The sequence below is a fragment of the Corapipo altera genome, unplaced genomic scaffold (assembly GCF_003945725.1).
Source record: "Corapipo altera isolate COAL_440 unplaced genomic scaffold, ASM394572v1 64, whole genome shotgun sequence".
NCBI classification, from domain to species: Eukaryota; Metazoa; Chordata; class Aves; order Passeriformes; family Pipridae; genus Corapipo; species Corapipo altera.
The window spans coordinates 2,033,342-2,060,443 of record NW_020884893.1 but is presented as its reverse complement, the minus strand read 5'-3'; the positions used below and the strand labels follow the sequence as shown (position 1 = coordinate 2,060,443).

At 41.4% G+C, this 27,102-nt stretch overlaps 1 protein-coding gene across 2 annotated transcripts in view; it reads left to right on the top strand.

Annotated features, from left to right (window-relative positions):
• The window catches only part of PREX1 (phosphatidylinositol-3,4,5-trisphosphate dependent Rac exchange factor 1), a 145,669-nt gene extending 126,457 nt beyond the window's left edge, over nucleotides 1-19,212 (top strand). For both annotated transcript variants that reach the window (XM_027645996.1, XM_027645995.1), the window contains exons 28-40: nucleotides 422-504; nucleotides 1,113-1,203; nucleotides 2,881-3,009; nucleotides 3,668-3,709; nucleotides 5,415-5,632; nucleotides 6,637-6,736; nucleotides 7,378-7,521; nucleotides 8,168-8,282; nucleotides 8,728-8,794; nucleotides 9,534-9,721; nucleotides 10,340-10,442; nucleotides 10,999-11,066; nucleotides 12,920-19,212. In XM_027645996.1, coding sequence (XP_027501797.1) covers nucleotides 422-504; nucleotides 1,113-1,203; nucleotides 2,881-3,009; nucleotides 3,668-3,709; nucleotides 5,415-5,632; nucleotides 6,637-6,736; nucleotides 7,378-7,521; nucleotides 8,168-8,282; nucleotides 8,728-8,794; nucleotides 9,534-9,721; nucleotides 10,340-10,442; nucleotides 10,999-11,066; nucleotides 12,920-12,962 — 1,391 coding nt within the window. In that variant the 3' untranslated portion in view covers nucleotides 12,963-19,212. The remainder of the gene's footprint in view (nucleotides 1-421; nucleotides 505-1,112; nucleotides 1,204-2,880; nucleotides 3,010-3,667; nucleotides 3,710-5,414; nucleotides 5,633-6,636; nucleotides 6,737-7,377; nucleotides 7,522-8,167; nucleotides 8,283-8,727; nucleotides 8,795-9,533; nucleotides 9,722-10,339; nucleotides 10,443-10,998; nucleotides 11,067-12,919) is intronic.
• The last annotated feature ends 7,890 nt before the right edge of the window (nucleotides 19,213-27,102 follow it).

Here is a 27,102-nt window from a genome sequence, read left to right as displayed (position 1 = left end):
GGGTACATCACCTGGGCAGGGATGATGGAATCAGGTGAGTGTGTGCACAGGGCACAGGAATCCTCCTCATGCTGGACCCCTCAGCAGAGCTGATAAGTCTTTGCTGATTATAAGCACTTGCATATTTAAGTTGCAAATGGGGTTTCTTCAAAACAAATAACAAGAACAGAAAGTTAGAGGTTTGGTTTTTTCTAATAAACCACAGTAAATTTGGAACGTGGGAGAGGTATGAGACAGGGATAAGTTTCTTTAGTTGTTGGACACTTGCATTATATGAAAATAATGAGTATTTTGATCTAAGAGTTGGAGATAAAGCAGCAATCACTGTTCACCCACCAGTGTGAAGGTGTGCCTGTGTCATCTGTGGCCTTGTCACAGGTTATGTTTTAAAGTTAAAAGCTTTTCATCTCTCCTTTATTAGGAGATGAGCTTCCCAATGATATGAGGATTCCTTTAGACAAGCAAGACAAACTTCATGGCTGTCTGGAACACCTTTTTAACCAGGTATGTAAAACGTTATTCTTACACAGAATTACTTTCTCTTTATCAATGTCAGTGCAAGAAATTGGAAGTACTAAATTGTGTCACGAAATCATGTTTGGAGGAGGGCAAGCTATCAAGATTTTGGGGTATTGTGTAAGCAAGTATATTATAGGATGGTCTGAGGAATCACTTTTGTCCACATTCCAGTTGCCTCATGTGATTTAAACAAGGCTGACCTGCCTTATCTAAGGTATGAGACTAAGGGGAAAAATGCTTCCATGAAAAAAAGAAAAGGTGAACAAACATCTGATGATTTGTAGGATGTAAATGGATCTCATTTGCAGATTGCAGGAGGGTTCTCCCAGGTTTGGCCTGCAGATATCTTTATAGATGTGTGACACTGGAGCATGGTTTGATATTCTCTTATCAGCATGAAGATCATCATTGTGCAAAATGCTGTGTTAAATTAGGGAGGCTCTTGAGGCCAGTTCATGGCTACAAAGTCCTACTGCTATTTGGCAGTTGTTCCAAAATACAAACAGTGTAATGGTTTGGGCATTTCCCCACAAGAGCTCTGTTCAGATTTTCTTCTGCCAGTCTTACACTGATGCATAACATTCCAATTGTAGGTTGATGCAATCAATGCACTTCTAAAAGGACCAGGAATAACTAAAGCCTTTGAAGAAACCAAGCACTTTCCAATGGACCACAGTTTGCAAGGTAAAGAAGTAGGTTGATTGTATTTAGTAATGTGATTTCCAAGACCTAAGAGCTTACCATGGTTGCACACATGCTGTCTGGCCACAGAGAGTTCCTTAGATCTGCAGTCTGCCCAGTCAGGCATTATTGGCAGGTACCACTGAAATTTTCTGACCACTGAAATGTTGCATCTTTAGAGGTTGTTTTCATGTGAATTCCTCCTGAACACAAAGAACACTGTTTTGTTACATGCTGCTGAATCCTCACATCTCTTTCACAAGTCTCCAAATCCCCCCTTTGATGTGAACATATCTCAAAAGGTACAAAGTAGGGATAGGTCAGATACAAGGTGAATGAGTGCTCTGATAAGCTGAGGAGGGGCTGAACGCTGGAAATCTGAGGCACCAAAAGGTTCTGCCCGAGTTTGCTTAATGACTTACTCTGCTTTTCTTCAGATGGATAACTGCCAGAGTAAACTCATCCTCACATGACATTTATTTTGAAAACTGATTCCCATAGAGAGCAAACAGATGATACTGTGTTTTCTTTTTCCTCAGGGACCACGATGAGACTTTGGGTTTAGTGGTTTTGGGGCTCAGGATGTGGTTTCTTGTGTCCCTGTAATACACAGGACTTTATTTTCTGAACATTTGCTGCATTTCCTTTCCCACTTGAAATCTGAAATGTTTCCTACTACTCCTGCTGTACCCCAGGTGCTGTAGTCACACTCCAACTCCTGACAGGTTCTGGTTTTTAGTTACAGTGGCAAGCTCTAGAACTAGAGAGGCATTCCTGCTTTTTTTTTCCTGACTCCAGGAATAAATCATGTGAAGTTCTGTTACATGAACTCATCTCTACAAACACATTCACATTTGTGTAGAGTGTTAGTCTTTCCATGCACTGTTGGAATGAAGTGCAGAAACAACAGACACTTCCCTTATTTTATTTTACTTAAACAGAGTCTCATTTATTAAAACTAGATTAATTAGCTGAGAGAGTCTTTTATTTAACTGATGATTCCACTCTCATCACACTGAGGAACAGACAAGCCCTGCTTACATTCAGCTGGAATCCTGCACCACAGTGTCTGTTTAATAGCTACCACAGACACCTTTTGGTGATGGATGGACATTGGAATGCTCCCCTGTTCCTGTCTTGGAGCAGTTACTTGGCACAGTTTCTCTGTGTTTCTCTGCTTATGCATTTTATCCCCAACAATGGAGTATTTGGCTTAGCTACGTAGCTAAGTCCTGGAGAGTAAATTTTCTGCTCTATAATTAAATAATTAGCTTCCATCAGGTGAAAGAAAGCAGAATATTTCAGAACTTCTCATCAGTATTATGGGATGTGACAGCTGCAGCCAAACAGTTGATGTGATTCTGCACAGTCAGAGACTCCAGATCTACCTGACAACTGAAACAGAGAGGGGTTCTGTGTCTGAGGAGTGGGGCAGAGCTCCCTGCTCTGTGCAGGTCACACAGGCCCACAGTCCTGAAAGCAATGCAGGGAGACTGCTGCTACTGGGAGTATGGGAATAGTCTTTTCCCTCTGTGGTGGTTCTATTTAAGAACCTTCTTCAATTCACAATTACTGCTACTGATACTATGTCTCTGCTTTCATCTGTATTTACATTATAACTCCTAAGCCACTCAGCTATGGAGCATTTCCTTAAGGGCTAACACACTCCATGTTTTCTAGAATTTAAGCAGAAGGAAGAAACCACAGTTAGGTGCCGGAATAACATTCAAGCCAGCATTCAGGAAGATCCATGGAACCTTCCAGTGCGCATCAGGAACCTTGTGGAAATCATACAGAAACATGTGGAAGGTCTGTAAATAAGGAAAAGTTTGTTATTGGCTTCAGGGAGAAAAGATCTTGGTCTAGTCAAGCCTAGCAGTTGATTTTATAATTTGATCTCAGTTTGTAGTAAGGCTGTCCTGGGCTCTAGAGAGGAGCAGGCAGAGCGTTATGGTTTGCAGAGTCCTGGTGCTGTATGGTGAAATTGCACCTGTGCAGCAATTCCAAAGAGCTTCCCCCCCCCCTTATTTTATTTCATCAGCCCATTCAGATTGATATCAAACTGATCCATCTCCCTATACTTTTAGAAAATGAAGAGAGAGGTGCTTGGTATATTCCAAACTGAAATGAATGCTAATCAGATGCTGCAACATCCTAACCTGTTGCAGTCTGGTTGAGCTGAAACGGGAGATGAAGCTGATGTTTGCAGCCCAGGGCAAAGCACTGGGCAGAAATCACCTCCTTAGGGATTCATCTACAAGTTTCATGGAAGTTAACACAGAGTATGTAGCCAGGAAAATTCTCTGCTTTACACCTTGGGTTTTTGAATCACGAACGTGTCTGTGCGAGTGACGACTCTCAGAGTAAAAAGACTGGGTGAGGGATTGGGGGAGTGGGGAGGCTGTTGACCAAACACACCTGCCTTGCATTATGTTGACCACAGCATTCCTTGTCTTTACTGTTTTAGATGGGAAGAATCAGCTGCTTTTGGCCTTGTTAAAATGCACAGGTAAGGGGGTTTCGTTTGTTGCAGAACAACAACAGGCATCAGAAGTCCCTAAGACAGTTTTATGTGCATTCACGTGCATACGTGAGAATATGATGTGTTGTTTCCTTAGCATTTAGGAGGTTTTCCCCGGGCATTTTATGCTGACATTTCTCCTGCTCTGCATCTAGGCCAGCCTTCCCATGGATCTGATGTCTGTTCTTCAGTTTACATGATTTCAATTCACTGGAGCCTGCTTGTGTTACCTGGCTGGTTGCTGCTGTTTCAGAACCACTGTTTTTCTTCTTACTGTCTTCATTTTTTCCTTTGCACAACCCTCCTTCCCAGACAGCCTTTACTGCTTCCTGCTGTGGTGAGAACACGCAGCAAAAATGAGATGTATTGCACAATTTTCTGTGAGACCGTGGACTCTGTCATCTTTCCAAGCAGAACAGGCGTGTGGGGAGTTAGGATTGTCTATACTGAAATTACAGCCAGGAGCAGACAAAGACAGGGAGCTCCTAAATACACAGGGGACATCAGGAACCTGTTACCTTGCACCACCCCATGTGCTTGCAGAGCAAGAGACAGGTCTTTCTGAGGAGCCAATGCACAGTCTTTTTGTAATTGCAGCATCTGTTTGGTGTCCGTTTGCTTGAAAATGAGGTAATAAATAACTGAAATATGCTGTCACTGTTTGACTATGCCAGACTTGATTTCTCAGATTTTTGTAGAGTGAAGATGAGAGACTTGTATGGCTCTGAGTTACCTCTCAGCTCCTGCCAGGGCTGGTCCATGAGTCTGTCCAAAGCAGCCTGTGGATGGTCAGTCAAGTGACCATAAAGGCTATTTTTAGTGATGGCAGATATAATGTGTCCCCAAGTGCCTGTCTGTGTGCTCCATCTCCTGCAGCATTTTCACGAACATCCTCTGGAAAGAAGGATGGTTACCCTTAAGCTGAGAACATGGCCCAGGGCCTGGAGTGTATTAGTCAGTCTGTTGTGTTCAGTGCTTGTAAAAATAATCCAGACTTTCAGAGCCTCTGGGTGATGTCTTCAGCCTCTTTCCCTGGGGAACTCTGCCCTGCCAGGGAGAGCCTGCTGGAGGAGCTGGGGGCTCCTGAGAAGTAGCTCTTCACTTATTCATGTGCCTCTTTGGCCTGCAATCCTCTTAAGTGTGACAAGGTTGCTTTGACCAGCATGTGGCTGCCTGGCAGGGACACTGGAAGCAAAGTTAACGCAGGGGAAATTCTCCCAGGAAACATAAACCAATTGGTACCATATGGATGGGCCCAGTTAGTGCATTAAGCATATGGGAAGCCCACAAAATACAGATGGATGGAGGAAGATTAATCTGTAATAGACCAGGAGAGAAGTAAGGACAGAGACCTTTCAATAATTCTTTTGCTTCTGTAAACATAAAAAGAAGGGAATCAGTCCAGATATGGCTGTATCTAAGGAGTTACAGCTCTTTCTAGTCAGAAGGAGCATGCAGATGGCAGAGAGAGGAATAAACAGTTTACTGGACTAGAAAATTTTGCAAGATGCACGTATGCCAGCTGTGCTGTCCTCATCTCTCCAGCCAGGTCACACAGCACACACACTGTTCAGTTGGTGCAAAGCTGAGGCTGAATGTTGTGTGCACCCACGTACAAACTGCTTTGTTGGCAGTGAGATGAAAGACAAGTGTACTCATGACTTCTTCATGCTTCTCTCCCCTTCTCTGGCAGATACTGAGCTGCAGCTGAGACGTGATTCCATCTTCTCTCAGTCTCTTGTGGCTGCTATTTGCACCTTTTCAGAGCAGTTACTGGCTGCCCTCAACTATCGATACAACAACAACGGGGAATACGAGGAGAGCAGCAGAGATGCCAGCAGGAAGTGGCTGGAGCAGATTGCAGCCACTGGAGTTCTACTGCACTACCAGTCCCTTCTCTCCCCCACTGTGGTAAGATGAAGAGTTGAAGCACCCTTGGGTCTGCTCACACTTGCCTGTGTGATTCTGTGCCACTCACAGCACAGCTGGAGCCCCTTATTCTGGTGGCATGTTCAGACTCTCACTACAGCGAACTCTGGGCATTCCTGCTGCTGGCAACCAAGTGTCCATATTCCTTATCCTGCCATTTTCATCTCCTCACAAATACCAGGCCCATGGTCACACCAGAACACCACAGGAACTGGTCTGCCTTCACATTTGGAACAACTGCTGCATTTAGGGAGGTTTTAGGGCCTAGCTGTTGGTGACATGAGTGTCCCTTGCCATCCCCTGGTGAGGACACGTGTTCCCCAAACAGGTGAGAAAGTTGGGAGGATTACAGGAGTTGGGACAAATGGACAGTCCATCTCTCAGGTCTGTGGTGTGAGACACCACAGCCCCGTTTGTACTGTTCATCTGCACCTGACGAGCACATGAACCACAGCTAAGCAGATCAGCTGCCATAACTGTAAAAATGCTAAGAAAAAAAGGAGCATAATAAAGACAAGTAGCTCTGACAGTATAGAAAATGGATTTTTTTTTTTTTTTTTGACTGTGGAAATATTGTAGATTGAGTGTGGGGTTTTTTTATAAAATACAATCCAAACTATTTGTGTATGTAACTGCTGTTTCTTTTCGTTGCATGCAGTGTATCAATATTTATTTTGCAGTAACTGATCAGCTGTTCTTCACATGTTTAGGTTATAGAGTAAAGCTTGGAGAAAGAGATCCCTTCAAACATTCACTCCTTAAACCTCTCATCTCTGTGAATCACATCAAATGACACCTAAGCAAGGGGTGGTTAAACTTGTACCAGTATGAGTTAAGGAGCTGTTAGTAATTCCCTGGCTGGGATGGAGCTTATGGAGAGCTCTGCACTCTGCTCTAGGTTTCCTCAACCAAAGCATGCCCATAACAAGGACACCTTCCTGCCACATAATAACCTATTTGTGTATGTTTCCTTGCTTTACATGCAGAAGGAGGAGCACACCATGCTGGAAGACATCCAGGTCACTCTGGCTGAACTAGACAAAGTTGCCTTCTATTTCAAGCAGCTGGATGAAAGTCTTGTAGCAAGTGAGTGTTCTCTGTTTCTTTAAAGCTCTTTTTTGGTCATTGTATGTTTTATGGGCTAATATCCTCTAGGATTATGATGTAGGAGACCATGTCAGACCTGGAGAGCACCAGGCAGCTTCTCTGTTGGAGTCCCTCAGTTTGCGCTGCAAACACAGAGCATAAAGAGCAGGACTGACAGGGTGGGATGGTGGTGCCCGTTCTGTGCTGTGTAGCTGTGGCTTGTGCCTTATCAGGGTGACTTTGTACCTGGAGAGGTGTCACAGATGATGAGCAGTTCCTGACAGATGTTTGTAATTCACCATGTTCCCTGTGGTGAATCCCCAGCTCTCCAGTGTCCAGTGTCCTACCCTGCCAGCTCTCTCTTCATGTTTACTGGTTGAGATGCCATGAAACAACATGGGATTTTAATTATTAACCACGTTTATTGTATTTGCATCAAACATCAGACTAAATCACACTAACTGATATCTTTTTAAGTGTAGTATGTCAGAGCCTGCATTCTCTCCATAAAGGCTCTCCCTTACTCATCCTATCGTGGAGATGGGAAATGTCATTAGGTAATCTAACAAACTCTCTTAGCAGTGGTTTCACAATTCCCCTGCTGTGGTAAAGCAGTAAGTGTTTTATCTTTATTTCTCCAGATACTCATGTCTTCTACCACATTGAAGGAAGTCGTCAGGCCTTGAAGGTTATCTTTTATCTTGACAGCTACTACTTCTCCAAACTGCCTACTCGGTTTCAGAATGGGGGAAGCTTGAAACTGCACACGGTGCTCTTCACAAAAGGTGTCTATAAAAAGCTTTCTTGAGAAAAATAAGCTTAACTGATGATTCTGACAGATTCCAAATAAAGAATGACCGTGAAGCTCTTAAAAAATGCTACTGAGACCTACAGACACATTTAAGAAGCAGGTGCTTCTATTTTAGGAAGACCTGGGGAGTACTAGATAAGGCACAGTCATGAGAACAAGATATGCCTGTTTGGGACTTTTTTATGCTTTCCTCTGATGGCCACAGAGACACTACTGGAGTACATGGATGGTCTGATCTTGTGTGGGATCAGGAGGTGTGCCCAGGCTACAGGGAAGTGTTTTGAAAAGCAAACAGCATGACAGAATCATCTGGGCTGGAAATCGACTTGATAAGCAAATATTCCCACGAAAATACAATACAGGACATTTCCTTCAGGGGACCATTAATGGGGAATAGTTGCTGTTAGATAGAAGTGCTTTCTGTGAAGGTCACCTTTAGGATATCACCACTGTACTCCCATACTGGGAAACACACTAAATTAATGCAGTAACAGAATCAGCCTTGACACGATCAGTGACAAAATCATCCACTGAGTAATGAATGAGATGGTACAGAGATAAATAAATGAATTAAAAAAAACACTAAGAACATAGGTTTAGTAAAATGTTTTCTTCTTCAGCTCTAGAGAGTACAGAGGGGCAATCACAACCAGCTGGCTCATCTCTGGAAGAACTCCCACAGCAAATTAATGGTATTTCACTTGAGAAAGTGCAGCAATACTACCGGAAACTCAGGTATGCTGTGCTTCTGCTTTGCCCTAAAAGACACGGGAAATTTCAGAGCACTCCTTCCTAAGGGCTTTAAAATTTAATGAAAAAGAGGTTCCATTCGTGATGGAACAAATAGGATTTTTGGAGATCCTCATTGTGTGGTAAACTTGTTAATTTTCTTCCCATAGTTAAGCTCATTCAGGAGTGCACTGTACAGGGTGAAATGCCCATCATATTTGACCTCAGCATTTTGTGCAGAACTAAAATTATTTTCTTAAATGGAGATTCGGAATATTTTTTAGTACAGAGTCTGTAAATCACTGCCATCACAATGGTTCAGTAAGAAAGCAGATCCTCAAGTACCAGATTTTTAGCATAGCTTGCTCAACTGTTTTGTACAAGATAATACACACATATGTGCTTGAACTGGGACAACCAACTAATCCAGTCCTTGCTGACCTTTTTGCAGGACATTTTACCTAGAGAGATCAAACTTGCCCACTGATTCCAATACTACTGCAGTGAAGATTGACCAGGTATTGTTGCTGTGTTTATTTCTGCAATAAATTCTCACAGAAGTGTTATTTCAACATCTCTAAAATCCCAGCTGTGGGATACTCATATGGCAGATCTGTACAAACCCAAACAGCATTTTAAAATGTTCCCTACCCTATAGGGGTGAATTTCTCTGGAGCTTGGCTGCAGTTCTTCTGTTGAGAGGAAAATGTGCAGAACCAGCTTAGACACAGCCCCCCCTAATTTGGCACTAAAGAGGCTCTGGGTGACCCTGCCTGCCCCTCACCAACACGGTGGCTGAGGCCAGACAGAACAGGCTCATTTCCCTCTCCCACAGATGCATGAAAATGAAGAAATGTTCCATTTGCAAGTTACACTTTGTTCACAGTTAAACCAAGAGGAAAATGGTGCTGCCCAGCATCTCATGTACAGGCAGGCTGCCTAACAGGGCAGATATCCACATATGTGGATATCTGCAGGTAAGGCATGAAAATGCTGCTGCAGGGAACACAAAGCCAGAGACCACCCTTGCAGTTGCTTTGGAGAGGATGTGTGTGATTAGTGGGAACTGCAAAGAATTGCCCCGAGCCTAAGTAGTTGTATTTTGCCACTTCCAAAGTTCATGTATGTTCTGATTAGTTGTTCCTGTGTGGGAGTTACTCTCATGTAGAATATTGTGCTTAGATACAGGATAAAGGCTTGTAAATACAAGTGAAGGTGTAAATATGCCACTGACTGTGTTTGTGTTGCTTTGTTCAGCTCATTCGCCCTATCAATGCCATGGATGAGCTTTGCAGGCTGATGAAGTCTTTCATCACCACCAAAGCAGTGCAGTCAGGATGTTCCAGCAGTCCCACATCAGGAGCTGCCTTGCTGCCTGTGTCCTCTGAGCTCTGTTACCGCCTGGGAGCCTGTCAGATCACCATGTGTGGCACTGGCATGCAGAGGTGAGGGTTAAACCTGGGTCCTGCTGCTGTGGTGAGAACTTCTGTCCTTCCTAGAGATTTGATTCCATTCAAAGCAAAATAAGGTAAATTTTAAGGAGATGTCATAAGGACCTAAATGGTAGGTTGTGACTTTTCATACTTTTGTTAATAATTAGTATTGACACACAAAAGTTTTTGTGTTTCAGTGCAACAACCAATGCAACTGAGTGATCTGAGAGCACAGAACTTGCTGTCTTCAGTCACATACTGAACATGTAGGAGGTTGCTCAAAAATAGTTTTAGAATCTTGGTGTGTGCACACATTGATTTTTAAACACACTGTTCTTCCAGTGTCTCAAAAGTCAAGATTCTTTTGTGAATCCCTTTAAAGGAATCAATGCAGAAGAGCAGTGACACACAGCCTTGTAGTAATGATGCTGAGACTCCAACAGTTGCAGTATCTAAGTGTAACAAGACTGGAAATGTAGGACTGAGGTAATTTAATAGTTTTGTAGCTAAAAAAAACTAAGCAAGTGAAGATAAGTAACCAACTAGCAGAGCAGGTAAGTGTCCTGTACATCCATATATATATTTTTTCAAGCTGATCTGTGATCTCCTGTCTCTTGTTCCCTTGCTCAGGAGTACCCTGAGTGTGTCCCTGGAACAAGCTGCCATCCTGGCCCGCAGCCACGGCCTCCTGCCCAAGTGCATCATGCAGGCTACAGACATCATGAGGAAGCAAGTGAGTATTTGGCTGTGGCTGCTGCACCCACCATCTTCATGCCAGGGACATCGTGGCACAAACACCGGGTTATTTTGGTGGGCACTGTGTTTTGTGCACTACAAACCCACATAGCCAAACTTATGAATTTATAACCTTACTAATGTCTGAATTGTTACACCTATGTTTGACAGGAACAAATGAACATTTGCATGTATAACCATTACAGCAATTAAAATCTGTGCCTCAGTGTACATTATTTAAAGTGTGTGCCTTGATGGATAGACTGTGCAGCATACTTAAGACAATTTCAGTACAGAAAAAAACCAAGTCAACCACAGTGTTAAATAGCAGATATTCCCTAGTGCTAGACAGCAGTGCTTGTAAAATGCTTTGGGACTAATTCCATCCTTTAAGTAAACACAGATGACTAATGTTTCCACCCAATGGATTCCAAATCTTCTAGAAGTAGTTAATGGATTCTCAGATAGGAACCATACTCCCATTACAATATTTTCCCCTAAGGATCATCAGCTTTATCGATACTGTTAGTACCATAAATTCTCTGTTTCCACAGGGACCAAGGGTTGAAATCTCTGCCAAGAATCTGAAAGTGATGGACCAAATGCCACAGTGTGCACCTCGGTAGGTTATTATGTATTATGCATTTTCTCTGAGTGCTGGTTTTATGTTTCTGGAACAATTGTGGAGTTCCTGTTATAACCAGAGATGATCTTAGTAGCAATACTGGAGAAAAAAAAAAAGAAGAATCCTGTCCTCCTTTCTCCCTGTACTAAACTAAGTGCAGTGTAGATTAATGAGCTTTGCTGCTTGCAATTTGTATATCATCAACTTCAAAGAGCTTCTACATTTTCTGAATCAAACATAGCTGATCTTTTTTGGACTGTTGCTGTGCATTGGCAAAGCTAGGGATTGACAGCCATGTGTGGAATGCTTAGAAAGAAAAACTCCTGAACAGCAAAGTCTGAGTGCAGATATGCAAAGATAATCCATAAACTGATACCACTGTGTGCTTACAAGAGCCTGATGGCTGAGTTCTGGCAGAGCAGCTTTGAGAGCAAGTGCTGCCAGTCAGAGGAACCCCACAGTAATGCAGCCCTAAGGAGGGTCTGTTGCACAGGTTCTGTATGGGTTTGTCTAGAAAGCAGCTTTGAAAAGCTCTGTACATTTGTGAATCCCACTGCACCTAAAGGGAGCTCGAGATGTTCACCTCTCTCTACAGGAAAAGAATACCTTTATTTTTAAGAAAAGTAACTCTGATCAATTTTTTTCCAGTTTCATCTCTCAGCAATGAGAAAAGAATGTTCTTTAATAAACCATAACACAGCATTTCCCCTCAATGGCAGTAACAAATCATCGTGGTTTAGATGACAATATATACGGAATCCATCTGTACAAATATGAGAGAACTTCTGATTTTGTTCATTAATGGCATTGTTTACATGAAGGCAAACCAGTAACTGCTGTTTCAAAATGGAATAAAACGATGGTGTTGGCTCCTGGACCATGGCCCCAGTGCCATCCATCAGATTTTGGCAGGGAGGTTATTTTGCCTTATTAACAGCTGTATGTTACTTTGGTTTCATTTTTATGACCATAACAGCATGTTACATTCAAAAAGAAATAGCTTTACAAACAAAAGACGATTTGTTTGTGTTGAGTGTGTTCTTTTGAATACACTCCAAATCACAGCCATAAATTCCAGGACTATTTACTTGGGTTATTTCAGGGCAATAAAGCTCAGATGTGTGTGTTCCTACTGGGTTCCATCATCATAATGGGAAATAAAACTGAACACTAAGTTAAAAGGAGATCTGGGGAATTAATATTAACTCTCAGGATTGTATTACCTAACACTGAAGTTTGTCAAACTCTCTAGTAGGATTCTTGAAAGAGAAGTTATAAAAGACTTGGTTTTATTCAGATGAAAAGAAAACAGCCAAGAAAAAGCTACCACAAAGTCGTGTATGAATGACAAGTCAACATGTGCTTAGGTTTAAGCACTGCTCTCAATTTGCTAATCTTGTGACTCAAAATATTTATCAGAAAATATGCTTATTAATTTTAAAGTTTGTTCAACCATGTCAACAAGCAAATATGTTCTTTTATGTGCTTGGTATTCCAATTGGGAGGGAGCAGGGGGGAACTTTTTTGTTCAGGAAAAATGCTGAACTGGGTTTAAAACCAAAGGAAATAGAAAAAGAGAGAAGGGACTGTTGAAGACCCAAAATTAAAAGGGAGCGATGGAAAGCCTCAAACAATGTTGTAAACAATGATTATAAATACTTAGTTAACAAATTACTAGAGGCACTTCTAAATTTACAATGATTAAGATTAAAAATTATGATATTCTTGGTATGGCATTACCTCTAAAAATTGCAGAATGACAAAGGAGCTGCTGACTCCCATATATGATGGCAGTAACCTTGTTATTATCCTTGTGATCTTTAATTCCCTCCTCTTCATCTGCCCCAAAGGCTCTATAGGTTGTGCCAGCCGCCTACAGACGGGGATTTATAGAAGTGGGAGCCACTCGTGGCAGCACCAGGGGAGCAGCCCTGCTCAGGGCCCCACAAACTGCCCCTGCTGGTGCTGCTCTGGCTGGGGGAGATGGACCTGCTGCCCCAGGCCCCAGGAACCTGCCTTTGAGCTCCTGCAGCACGTGCAGGATTCTTGTGTTTCTTTGACTTCTTGAAGAAATTCTTGAACCAAACCCCGCGGGGCGAGGATGGACGTTGCTGCCGTTTGCCAGGTGCCTGGAACAGTGACCATTGCTCTTCAAGGAAGTGCAGTTTGACTGGTGACTTGTTTGTGCTGCCACCTGAAGGTTGTGGACTTGGGGTTCTGGATTGGTTCAGGAAGTGCTGGGGGACACGTGTCTCTCTCCCTGTGCTGCCCTGGCAGCCCTGGGACTGCCAGCAGGATTTTGGTCGACATCCTCGTGCAGTGGCTTCAGAAACACCAGTTTTTCATGAACTGACCTGCACTTTTGAACAAAGGATAGCACAGTCTATGGTTTATTCAAATATGAACATAAAGAATTTCTTCTGGAGTCATTTTCCACTTCAGCCCAGTGAGAGCCAATCTCTCTATGCTGCAGAGTATACATTCCATAATACTTCTTACCATTACTTCATTTTACTTACTGTAGCTTCCAGGTTTTTGATTAACTTTTTACTAATGCCCTATGATTATATACTCTGGAATACAGTGCTAGTGAAGAGGAGAGATTGGGAGTGAAGGATTTTAAAGGAATCTTTAAAAAGGAAAAAATACAGTCTTATAATCTGATTATTTGAACAGATGTAGTTTTTAAAACAGGTCAGAAGAACTATACTTATTTATGTGGAGTGGAATAATATGTGTTTTCGATCATGTTATTATATATACAAGATTTAAATAAAAATTATATTGTTTAAAATGGGACCAATATGCTGGCAGTTACACAGCTACTCCCAGTTTACTGAAAAAAATCTACATTATTTAAAATCTTTCAATATTTAAGTAGTCTTTAATACAGTTATTAAAATGTATTAGGGATGCTTTTAAGTTAAAAGAAAAAAGGAATCCTGTAAATAATGTACTTTATTTTTTCTCATTTGAAAAGTTGTTCTCCATTCTGTCAGTATTACCCTAAGCACAGTAATTTTTTTCCAAATTACTGGCTGAAACTAATCAAAACATGTCAGCAGTCTCAGGATAGAAATAATGTTCCTTTGGAGTGAGTGCCTTAACATGACCACCCCTCCCTACCACAGCAGGTGTACAGGAAACTCCCCATTGCTCCGATTCTCTGCAGCCTCCTTTGAACCAGCTCCCAGTCAGGAGATGCAGGAGTGCTTTGCAGTGATGTATATTCTAGAAAATAAAGGCTTGGGGGGGTTGTTTTTGATGTTGTTTGGTTTTTAGTTGATTTCATTTTGTTTTAATAACATCCAAAAACCAACTCAACACCTAAAACTGGACTTTTTCATTTGGATGTGAAGGCCTCTTAAGTTTTTTCCATCCTGTCTTCAACACAAAATGGCTTATGACAATTTAGGGGATGCAGATTGTTTTGAACCTTGTTCCTTAATTTTTAAATGTTTTTTTCTTTTCACTCACAGACTGAAATAATTTTGGGGAAGGAACATGTTTTGTTTTGATCTCTTACTTTTAACTGTTTCCTCTGACCTACAGCAGCCTCTCTAGATCCTGGTGCTAATAACACAAAGGTCATGGCCTCCATCCCCGTTATGGGCCACTCACTTAAGAGTTGGACTCAGTGATCCTTGTGAGTCCCTTCCAACCCAGAATATTCTGTGAAATATTCAGCTCTAACCTGTTGCAGGGAACTAGGACAGCCCATGGATTGCCAGCTGTGGGATCCAGGGGTTTGGTGCTGGTGTCCATTCTGGATTGCAGCCAGATGAGCAGATCACTATTTCAATGCACTTTTTTGTTAATTTTGGGAGAGTTACTCTCACTATTTGCTGTTTGTAGAAGAAATGGATGTTTCTTCACTGAATCCTCAACTTAAAATATACTTAGTATTATAAGAACTGTAGGAACACCCAAAAGTAAGAAGGAACACGTGGGCCAAGCCCCTGGCTGTGTCTCCACCAGCTCAGCTCCATGGAATGGCCTGGGCAGGATCCTGGCCCACATCTGCAGCCACTGCCAACACAAGAGATGCAGAGAAGGGTATCTAAGGGCATTTACACTGTGCACTGTTTTACACTGAAATGTATATGTAATTCTCACTGAAAACGTGATAGAAGTTTTTATTATTAAAAGCTGGTTTATATTATAAGGAAAAGAAGGTATGATCTTATTTTCTGTTACACCCTTCAGTTTCTTAGCTCTAAGTTCTTTTGAGCAGTTTAAGCTCTGTTACTTGTATGGAATGGTGAGGAGCCTGAAGTTTAAACAGTAAGGGGGAGCTGGGTTTGATATCAGCTCAAACTGGCAGTGTAGAGGCAAACTCTTCCTGTTTGTGCAGCCCCCTACAGCTGTGGTTTCACTGCAGACTTCCTGTGAGGGTAGAAAAGAAAACCTGTTTTGATGCTGTACAACTGTGGGGTTTGAATCCAGTGCTGGAAAAGAACAGATTCAAGTGGAAAAAAAAAAAAAAAGGGCAATGCACAACCGAGCCCACAAGCAAAGAGGGATTAGGTCTGTGGAATTCCCAGGGCTAAAAGCAAAGTAAGAGTAAGGCCTGGCACAACTGAGCAAGTACAGATTTCATAGATTTGGGGCATCTGATACAGTGGATGTGTGGAAAATGTGGAAAACAGTCAAGATGGAGAACATGGGAATTAGCAGCATGATGATGTGTGTAAGCAGCTGGCTATAGGAAAAAAGACAATGCTGAAAAGAAAGTGGAGTTGGGTGGCAGCTGCAAGTGGAATTTCTTATGTATATGTCTTGTAACTGAATTGGCTTAACCACTGCATTTGCATTGACCACTGAGCAGGCTGGGGTTGATGCTGAGTTGGGAGACACTACTCTAGCAAAGGATCCCAGTACACACAAAAATCCCTGTAAGACTTTGAAGGCTGAAGGGGATGAAATGAGTGGGATTGAATTTTGCAGTACAAATATTAGCTCATGCACTCAAAGATTGAACAAAATGTCTTGCTGTATTTCTTGTTAATTGATGATAAAAGGACCTTGGTCCTAGAGTTTGTCACAAGATGATGCAGAGGCAACTTGACAGAATCTTGAAAGCTCAGCCTGCACTAAGAGACAAATGGCCAGCTGGGATGGTGAGGCATTCATACATATTGGCCCTGTGCTGAGGCCAAATAATTAATTAATTATATGAAAATGGGTAGCTGGGTGTTGAGGAAAAGAGGAATCTTTATAAGAAAAAGATAATGAGAAAGGTAAAGATACGTAAACATAAATACAGCCTGAAGGAAAAAAAAAAAGGAGTACCAGGGATCAGGGATAAACATTGGCTTAAAATTCTTCTGGACCTGAGAAACATTTTTCTCGTCAGGCTCTGTCAAAAAAAGTGACCTCAGTGAAGGCTGAGGTGGTGCCTGGCTGAGAGGGACATGACCCAGCCCAGCCCAGCCCTGCAGAAGCTGCTCTGACTGTGAGAGGGGAGCTGGGTGAATAGTCCTGCTTTTCTCCTCTGCAAGGTGCAAACTGCTTTTCAAACCCAGGCCTTGGCCACCTGCCAGCATTAGACATTTTCCTGTTCTACTCTTCATTTGCAGACTAAAGTCTGGGATTTTTAGATGAGAAACCACAGCTTTAGACAAATATACATCTTGTTTCCATCTGGAATAAAAGACATTGAAAAGTCCACCTGAACTCTGGCAAATTCTTTTTCTTCTGTCATATTTCTTATCAGCAAATAATTAGGGAATATTTTGAGCACTGATTGTTTCATGGTTCTAAAGTGATTTGAAGATTTAAAACACTAAGGCCTAATAATTGGGAATTTCAATGTAAAAAACATCTGAAACAGTCCTACTTCCCTGACAGTTCATTTGTATGTTATTTCATCTGTCCTAACACTTGTCATTATAAATGTCTGGTATAGTTTCTAAACACCTGGTCATTGTTAATGGCTAAAATGGCAAAAACCTCAACAAACAGCTCAGGAAATCAGCTTATTCACAAAAGCACACAACCTTACTGATAAGATCGCATTGGTTAATCAAATTACCCAATACAGTTTGTATCCAAGACTAGTGTTTATGCAGCACCAGTGTTTAAAATATGAAGTTCAAGTTTGCCATTCAGACAAGTCTGCAGTAGCTGTTCATCTGCACAGGGAAGAAAAGCTTTCAAACAGCAAAAGGTATTTTTCCCACCTTGTACCATGAGAGCCATGGCTTTGATTAGCACAAGAAACCACTGCCCTGCCATTGAGTTCTGAGCCTTCTGCTCCTTCCTAGGCACAAATCCTTCCTGTTTCCCCTTAGGTAACACAGTACATACAGTGTTGATGGGGCTGTCACAGCATCACTGCACCTCATTACCAAAGGACACTTTCTTTAATATAAACTGAACAAATTCTCGTGTCCTTACATTAATTTCTGTGTTCACCCTCAACAGGCTCCACTGGTTATACTGAGTAATTCACATTTCCTTTCTACAGCAGTCTGGGGAGGGAACGGGGAACTATCTGTGTGCACTGGTACTGTGAAGATTCAAAGGAGAAAAATTGTTAACTGCTTTGAAAACTGATGGTGCTTTATGTGTATAATATAGTTTTAATGACTTGAAAAAACAGGAAACTAGAAAAAAGGATAAACATCACAATGACACATAAAAATTTCTGCTTTTATTTCCCATAAATAAGATAATTGAGAGTTGTTGGTATAAGAAAAGGGAACTGAGTGTATTTTTTATGTACTTCTCTGCCTTGTTTCAGCATTCAGAAGTACTGTGCACTAATACCATCAAGGAACCTAGTAAAACATCTCTGTTTTCATTAGGGAAAAAGAATAAACTCATATTTGTGTGTAAAGTTTCTCTAGACTACCTTAACTTCAGCAGTTTCTACTTGATTTGAAGAGTATCAGAATTCAGCACATAAGTAAACTTTAGGTGAATAATATTTTAAAACTGTGGTCCTGGCAAGAGGTTATTCAATTGTGATTGCAGAGTAGCACCTTTCACTTTGTTAAAGAATATCACCCAGTTTGCCATTGTTAATTGAGAATATTGTTAAGGTCCTTCCAATTGTCAGCCTTTATACCCCGAGAATCAGGCTCTTACCCACTCTTGAAATCAAGTGTACCAGAAGAAAGATTTGTTGGTACCCGGATCCTAATCAGCTGAAGGGGTTTCACCTTTGTGTTCTGAAGCCCACGCTGGCATCAGTGGTGAATTAAAGAGAAAGGACCTGATTATTTTAGAACAAAAGGCTCGATTTTCATAGTTAAGCTTTCACAGATGTTTCCAGATGAGCCAAGAGCACAAGATGAAAATCCCTGCACTGATACAACATCACAGGACAAATAACTCCTTGAAGAGGACATGCTTTTTGAAAGGCCTTTATTTTTACCTTGTGTACAAAGGGTAGCAATGGCCACAGTAGTGTGACCTTAAGTTAGGCCAAATCTAAAAGGCTTTTGGAAGTTAATCAATCATCAGCTAGAGTAGCTCAAGTAAGATTGAGCTCAAGTATCATCACTGCATTTGCACCCAATATCAGTGACCTTGTCTGGCCTGGGGGCACAATTCCAAAATGACACAAGTTGGAGGGTATGTTTTTGCATGAAACAGAACTTGTCATGGTTTTAGGAAAATGTACCAGATATTATATTTTTATATCAGTTCATGGGATTGGCATTTTCAAATGTTTTGTAAAAGGAAAAAATATGTAGAGAATATTTTAGAGGGTTTTCCCATTTAAGTTTGAGGGATTCTACTGTACTAATAGTGTTATATTTTTTGTCATGTTTCTGTAGTTTTAACTAAGTACGTGTATCCTGCATAAAGATAAAAGTCTTAATGTAATTTTTCAAATTCTTGTATCGTCTAATCCCTGCTGTCATTTTATCATTCCTGCTCTGTGTGTGTTTGGTTTGCTGAATGCTTGTGTCTGTCAGAGCTGAAAACCAGCCATTCCACAAACGCTGCCCAGCCTGGCAGAACAATAAGCCCTCTATCAGATGGGATTCAGAGCACTCCTCCTGGGTTTGGAAGGTTGAAAGGTATCTGCACAGGATGCATTTCTGTTGGGCTGTTGAGAATACTTGGCCTATTGCTTTAAGCAGAACCTTTCGAACTTGAAGACTGAGAAAATAAAAAGTACTTGGTGGTCGAATCCTTTTTCGTTTTGTGGGATAAGGGACAATTAAAATAGCTCTTTACTTCCCTGAACAACCTGCATCCTGTCTTTATTGAGCCTGAATTAAAGAACTAAATGTCTTTCCCCTCTTCTGCAAAAGGACAAAAACTGGACCCAGAAAAATGCACTGTTTTCTTTCATTCCCCCAGCTGTACATCTAAAGTTTCCTAGTGCTTTATCCCAAAGTCTAGTGATTGCCTGAGAGCATTCAGAGTCAATACAAAATAATACTTTCCCTATGGAGAAAAAAGAACAAAGATTACTTTTTTCCTGGTTTTCCCTCATAATTTAAATAATTCCTTGTTGAAACTGTAGTTCTGTTGATTTTCCAGCCATGCAAGCTGTGTCCAGTTCTGCCTGAGATTAAGATGGATTCTCTGAGGAGCAAAAAGATGAGAAAGGTGAAACTGCTACGGTAAAAAAATACGGGTTGAATGGGAAATGTTGCTGAAAGTATCCTCAATAAAATGACAGTAGCACTCCCTTCAGTGGAGTCCTGATCACCCAGGGCTTACAAGGCACAAGGCTGTGGTGAGCAAAATTAAATGACTGAATTAGCTGCAGGAACAAGGGGTGATATTAGTCAGGAATGGTACATGACGGTTATAATCTCACTGGGGCTTAAGATCTACTATCAGAAAAATTACTGAGATATTACTGTATTTTTTCTTAATGTATCCTGTAGGACCAGTCAGCCATTGAGTTGAACTCTAAATTTAGAGTTACATATAAAAAAGGTAATTCTTTACCAAAGGAATTTACCATCCAAAAATTTGTCCCATTTTTGGAGGGTGTTGGTATTCCCCCAGTTCCTAAGGAGGGGTACTAGCAGGTACAGAGAGGCTGGGCAGAACCCCCCCCAAAACCAGCCCTACAGCTGTTGGGCTCTGTGGTCCCAGACCAAATCCTGCACAGATTGCTCAGCCCCTCTGTCCATCTCCAGCCCGGATTGGAAAGGAAGTGATGCCTAAAGAAAATACAGGGAGAAAAAAACTCCGAGGCAAATTAGTTTTAGAGGTGAGATAAGGAAAGGATTTTAATTTGTGCCTAGGCATAAAGATTACATGACATGTGTGTAACCCCCTGTGTACAGTTGTTACAATTTATAATATTGTCTGTCCAATCTTAGGTTTTGTCCACCCACTGGCTTTTGCCCTGGACCACCCTCAGTCACACCCCTTGGGAATTGGGGCCAGGGGCTTTTCGAGATCCTCTTCATCATCATCATCATCTTCTTCAGGGTACAGGGGGCACACGTTCACCCAGTTCTTGACTGTACTCTTGCAGTTTAGGCCAAGGTACAAGTGTTCCCTAAACAAAATGGGCCTACTTAGACAAGAGACTAAACATTTTCTAATGGAATTCAGGGGATATTGATATGGGGTAATAGGGGTTGAGGAATGTGTAAACTACTGTGCTAAAGAGTGAGGGATACAGCTACTTCTAAAATCTACTATATAACTACTTATAAAGCTTATAAAAATTAGAAAAATAAAAAAAACCAGATGGACCTTAAGGCATCAGAAGCAATAAACCTCGGGATTCCTACACCTCTAAACTCACCCAAACTGCTCCCTGTGCTCCTTGGGCTCACTCTGCTCTCACAGCAAAGCTCAGCTGCTGCGGGGGCAGAGGGACCACGACTCCTTCTGGAGAAACCGAGCTGCTGCTGGAAGAGCCTTCTCTGAGCAGCCAAAGCCCCCTCGGGACTCCTGAACGGTCCCTTCTGGCCGTCGTGATTCAACCGTTTGAGAAATGCTCCTCCTTGCCAGAAGAATGACTCGTTTTGTAAAATGTCAATTTAATGCCCTGCAGAGTCTGCAAAACAAAAGAAAAAAAAAAAAGTCTGTTTTTAATGAATTAGGATTACAATTAGTAATTAATGTTTGAACTAAGCGATTATTTTCTTGATCCTGCTTAAAATTAAATTTGGTTATAAGCACTTTGAAGGCAGTGAGCAAATCATCATTATTATGTAATCAGCTTTAGATTACTTACATAATTACTTACATGACTGACGTACTTTCATCTTGAGATAATTAAAAATAATTAGTAAGGCTTTATCACAGTTTTAATGTGCAAAAATCAAATTCTTATTATTAGAGGTGCTCAAATACTTGCTTTTTTGATTAAATTTATCTACAAATTATTGCATGAAAGTTAATGAAGCTATCACATGAATGCAGTGCTTGCAGAGAGTCGTTTGGCAAGGATGCATCATTCATCTCTGATCCCATGTGAACTTAGCTCTATTTTATTTTTCAGGGGGTTCATTGTAGTTTTCTGAAACAAGAAGCAATTTTACAGCTGGTACAACACACAGTATGCCTTCTTTCAAGAAATAACAAACCTTGGGCCTTATTTCTTTTGCCTACTCTGGTGTATATCACCTGATTTAGATTCCATAAATTCAGTGGAATCACAGTGCAAGCCAGCAACAACCAACAGGTTTGAGCATATAACTCAAACCCAACAAAAGTCTTCAACTTTTTAAACAGTGTGGACCACACATTCACCTCATTCTTGCCTGTCTACAGATTATTTCACAAATTATTGTGCATTCTCTTACTAATAACACATCAGTTCAACTGTCTAAAAGACTTTGCTTAAATAGGAGGACAATTTATGTGCACAGGTGAAGTATTTTTACCTTTTAAAGAGATTTAACTTTAAAAGTCAGTTTAGTTGTCTTTCCAAGAAGTTTGACAGAGGAGTCAGTATAATTCCATTAGCCAGAAGTGCTTTATAGACCACTTTTATTAATATTTCTCATTTGAAAATTACATCAGGGTTCAGAGATGAAGTCTAGACTGTGGCTGTGGTTCGCTTATTTTTATAAAGAGGAGATAATTACAAAATTACAGAACAGTAGTTTGCCAACTATTCAGGATCTTTGGGGTTTTCACACCTACTTCTTGTAACAAACAATCATTATTTACCAACATATCCCCTAAGTTTAGCCTTAGCCAGTGCCTCAGCTGGTCACCACAGGGCTGCATTTACTGGTGATCTGGAATTTCATCTTCCCTTCCACACCCTCCTGACCACACTCCCCAGTGCTGCTGTGACATTTTGCTGCAGTGGAATAAACATTATCCATCCTTGCTAACTGAGGATATTATCTATATTACCAGACATGGGAGGGCCTCCCAGCTCCTGCTCTGAGGGACTCCCAGCTCTGGGGTGAAATCCAGCATCCTCTGTATCTGCTGCTCCTCTGGCTGCAGTTTGGCTAACTTTGATTACTTTGGTAATATTGAAATGTATTTATGACCATGGCATCCCTATAAAGTAGGAAGCACTATTTCCCTGCTGTACTGATGGAAAATGAGAACAAGATCTAACTCTTAACTGAAATGGCTGCATTAAAATTGTGGAGTGACAAGAAACAAACAGTAGTTTTCACATAGGTGGGTGTGATCAGCACTACACTGCTCTCATCTGTCTTGGGATCTGCCAGGATTTGTTCACCAGTGATCTGATAAATGGGGTAAATAGTCTTGCGGGAAAAAAAAAAATCAAATTATAAAATGTCATTTAGGATAACTAAATCCAAAGGCAATTGAAAAGAGCTGCAGAAGAATGTTGCAGTAATGAGTGGCTGAAGTGATTTAATGGCGACTAAAATGCAGCATCAGCAACTGCAGAGTGTTGGTTGCACAAAATAAATTATTAGGCACTGGAGGTACAAAGTCAGGATTTAAATTTGATACCCAAGCTCTGGAAAATCTTTCAGTTTTCATGGACCATTCCCCAGAACCATTAGTTCAGCATTCTGTGGCAATGAAAAAGAAACTAGAAGGATAGAATTGTTAGGAAAGGAAAAGAAGCTGTAGCTGAAAACCTTATTAATTCCATGGTGTCTTAAACACTACAAGAACTATTATTGGTTTAAGTGCCCAAACACCCTTGAACCACCTTGAGACTCTGCACAGAAGCAATATGCCCTGTGCCATACAAGGTTTTTTGCAGCACAGAAATAACTTTGTTTCATGGGAGCATGGGAGTCCTCTGACCTCTGAACCACTTGTACTTCAAATTCAGAGGCTCTTCCTCCTGACCTTCCTCTCTGGTACACCCCAGAAAAGTTCCTGATGAGAAGGTCTGGGTTTCTCTCTTCATCAAAGGAGTTTCCTTTAGTTTGGGTTTTCATATCCATTAAAAAAGGTCAAAAATACTGTTCAGAATTTGCCTTAACTTAATAGTTTAAGATCAGACTCATCAGAGTCTGGTTTCACAGTGATAAAAAAAAACCATAGGAGACCACATATTTCCAGCTTAATTCCTCATTACTACTTAAGTTTTATTCATGGATACTCATAAAATTGAAAAATACATTAAATCTCATGGAAATGGCTGTATAAGCAGCAGTAAGTAAAATCCCTGCTGGTTTCAACAGCCTTTTTCAGGCATAAAATCAGGCAGGGGGAAAGACTTTATGACAAGTGGCCACAGCTTACAAAACCACAGTCCCACTTAGCATGTCTCTTTTTGATAAAGGCTCTAGGAAACTTCCCAATTTCCGATTAGCAGTGGAATTAAAGCTAGAATTTCAGCATACCTCTGCATTAACAATCTGTAGCAAGTAGCTGTGCATTTGCTGGCTGGCAAAAAGCCTCGTCCCTTTTTTGTGTGTGGAGAAATTAAATATACAGAAGGTAAATTACCATGTCAAGATAGCAAAGGACAGAATAAGAGTCATCTTTTCTTCAGACTGAAATTTCTTCAATTGGGCCAAGCTACCTTGTTTATGGAAGCTTCCAGGAAGTTGCTGGTGATCAGCCGTCTATGCAGGCTTTTTCTCCTCCCAGAATAACCAAATACTGGGTAACCATTAAGGTTGTATTTTATCACAGTTGAAAACATACTTCTGGATTCATGATTAAGAAACTCATGAAAGGACACATGCCCTCTTCCAAATTAATGCTGTGTTCCTTGTCAATCTGAAATTTGTATTGTCAGATTCTAAAAAATGGCTGCAGAATTAAAACTAAAAAAGAAAAACAAAAACACCTGTTAAGCAAAGGAATTTCCAGCACCTCTTTACAGTTATGCTGCCTGTATCTACACCTGAGAGGACAATGCATTAAAAACAGTAGCCCAGGTTTGCAATGCTGCCTGGAGTGGCTGGATCACAAGAGAGAAAAGAAGTAAATATTCAGTTTGCTCCACTGGGATAAATTGGCTGGTTTCTGTCAGCAAGATGTTTCAGGCTCCATACAGCTATACACACACACACATAAAATAATGAGCTTTCCAAAACAGAGATGTGGAGAACTCAGCTCTTCTGTGCAGAAAGATTCATCAGAGCCTGTGGTGAGGACTCAGGTCGGTTCTTTCAACAGCCCAAAACTGCTCCTCCCTGGGCTGTTCGTTACTGCAGCTGAATGACACTCAAACAGATGGGAAATTGCTTCTTGCCTCTGAAATCCAAAAGAAATTATGAGAATCTCTCCCAGTCTCTCTCTCCAAATGGATTTTCCCACTTATTAATATGAGTAAGGCACAAACATGCCAGCACTCGCAGGAAATTGGTTTTGGAAAGCAATTTTTGATTGATACAACTGAATGAACACTATTAAGGGTGATTACTAAAAATGAATTTCACTGTTCGTATCTTTTTGCACATTATGTCCTTCACATGGTTTGCTGCATAATACCACTCCAGGAATATTCCTTTTTTGCTCATCTGGAGAAGACACAGATAGATGGTGAACTGCTGCAGAGGCTTCCCAAAATTAGCTTTGAAGGTGTTCAGCCTGGCTAGTTTTAGACAGACCAACCCATAAACATCTTCAAACATACTGAGAGCTTCCATGTGTGTCCCAAGACCAATATACACAGCAAACTGCAATCTGAGTAAAACTACAAAATCCCTCAAAATAGATTTCAGAGACAGCACAACTCTCCACTCCCACTCCTTTCACATCAGTAAACCAGTGTGAGAGGAATGTGCTCACAGTGCCATCACCTGTAATGGAAGCTGATGTTAGTAGGTGCTTTAACGTGATGTCTTTTCCATACACTCCAATTACATTAAAGTGGCAGAGGTTTGGGATTGTCAAACTATTCAGTTATTGATTGGCCTTTAGTTAGAGAGCATTTGTTTCCAGTTTCTCACTTTAACCCCATGATCCATTAAACTCACCACACTTAGCATTTGGAATAAATTGCATTTTGGAAGATCAGCCAAGTCAGATGGTAAGGCTAAGTGCACAATCTATTCTCTCTCTTACCAATCACTTACAGTTCATCAGCTCTTGCAATAAGAAACGACAAAGATAACAGTCTCTGAAAGAGCAAGGTTAAAAGTGACGTTATGTTTTAATCATCTGTTTGGGTTTTTTTCCTCTTTTCCACAAAACAGTGAAAAGCATGGGACTGCCAAAGGGAAGACTGAGACATTTTTTGTTTCATTTCCTGATTGAAAACACCATAATAAATGATTGCTTCACAAAACCATGTCAGGATGATTTTTTTCCCTGGTATTTAAGCCAGCTTCTTCACAGGAAGAATGATCATTTGATATTTAAATTAAAATCACCTCTAAAGGATGAATAGCTAATGGTACAGATGAATCCCATCAACAGTATCTAAGAAGCTTTTGGTTAATTTTTTTATAATGCATCTCCACGGAAAGCAGTGAAAGTACAGTCAGTCCAAGGGGAAGGAGATCTTGGTACCCTGCATTCAGATCACCCTGTATACAGCTCCTTCAGTCCTGCAGTAAGTGCTACAGCATGACATTTAATGCTGTAGAACAAAGATGAAAATATGCCAGATAGTAAAATGATGAAATCTTTTTTTTCCCTGTTTATAGTTTCTTCACAATATTCTGTCTTATATGGAGAAGATTTTTAATAAATAACTGTCTTTGCAGAGCCACAAAACATCAACAGTTTATACACAGGACACCCACGTGATTGATGCATCCTGCAACATGGAAATCCTCTCCCAAGAAAAAACTTCTACAGAAACCAACAGATTTCTCTTAATTTCATTTAGTTCCCTGAAAATCTCTTCATTTGATTCTAGATGCTGCTTGGCAGAGCAGTTGTAGCTTCACTGTAAGGTCAGATGGGTGGGTGCCCTGAGAGCAAGGCATGTGTGCCTGGAGAGCCAGAGTTGCACTGAAGGGAAGGTCCAACCTCGCTGCTCCAGCCTGTCCTGGGCCAGCCTTGGCTCTCATCCCACTCTCTGGGAACTGACTCAGCTGCTCAGTCAGCAGAAATACCTTTGTTCTTCCTCTGCCCTGCTCCCTGCTCAGTTAGAAAGCTGAATCAGCCCCCAGCAGGGGCCAGTGAAGCAGTTCCAGGTGCCAGGGGAAAGCACCTCTCCTCCTCAGCAGGAATGAGCTGTTGGACTGCCTTCTTCATGGCTGCAACTGCACTCTGAGGTACTCGAGTAAAACCTGGTGTTCACCTCTCTGGAACTCTGGACACAGATTTACCTGAGGAAGGGCTTTCCTGATGGCCAGTGGAGGGCTGCAGCCACAGGCACTAGAATTGCTCTGAAGAGGGCTGCTGGCAGCCAGGGCTGTTACCATTGCCAGGGACTTACCACGGGCTCCCTGGTGCAGCTCAGGACCAGCTGAACAAACAGCTCATGCCAGCACTCTCATGTGTTCCAGTGCAAAGCTGGAGGATTCCCTTTATCCCCCTCGAACGCTGTTGGGCAAATGTGGGCTGACTTTGTGACAAAGGCACAGAGAGCAGATGGGAACACGCCCTGCCTGTGCCTCCTCCAAAGGCACAAAAACTGCTGCTGACATCCATCATCCTCTGCCAAGTGACCACAACCTTCCAACTGAAACCTCAGGGGAGGGAAAGCTGAAAAGAGACAGGGAAGAGGAGGAGGTTCAGC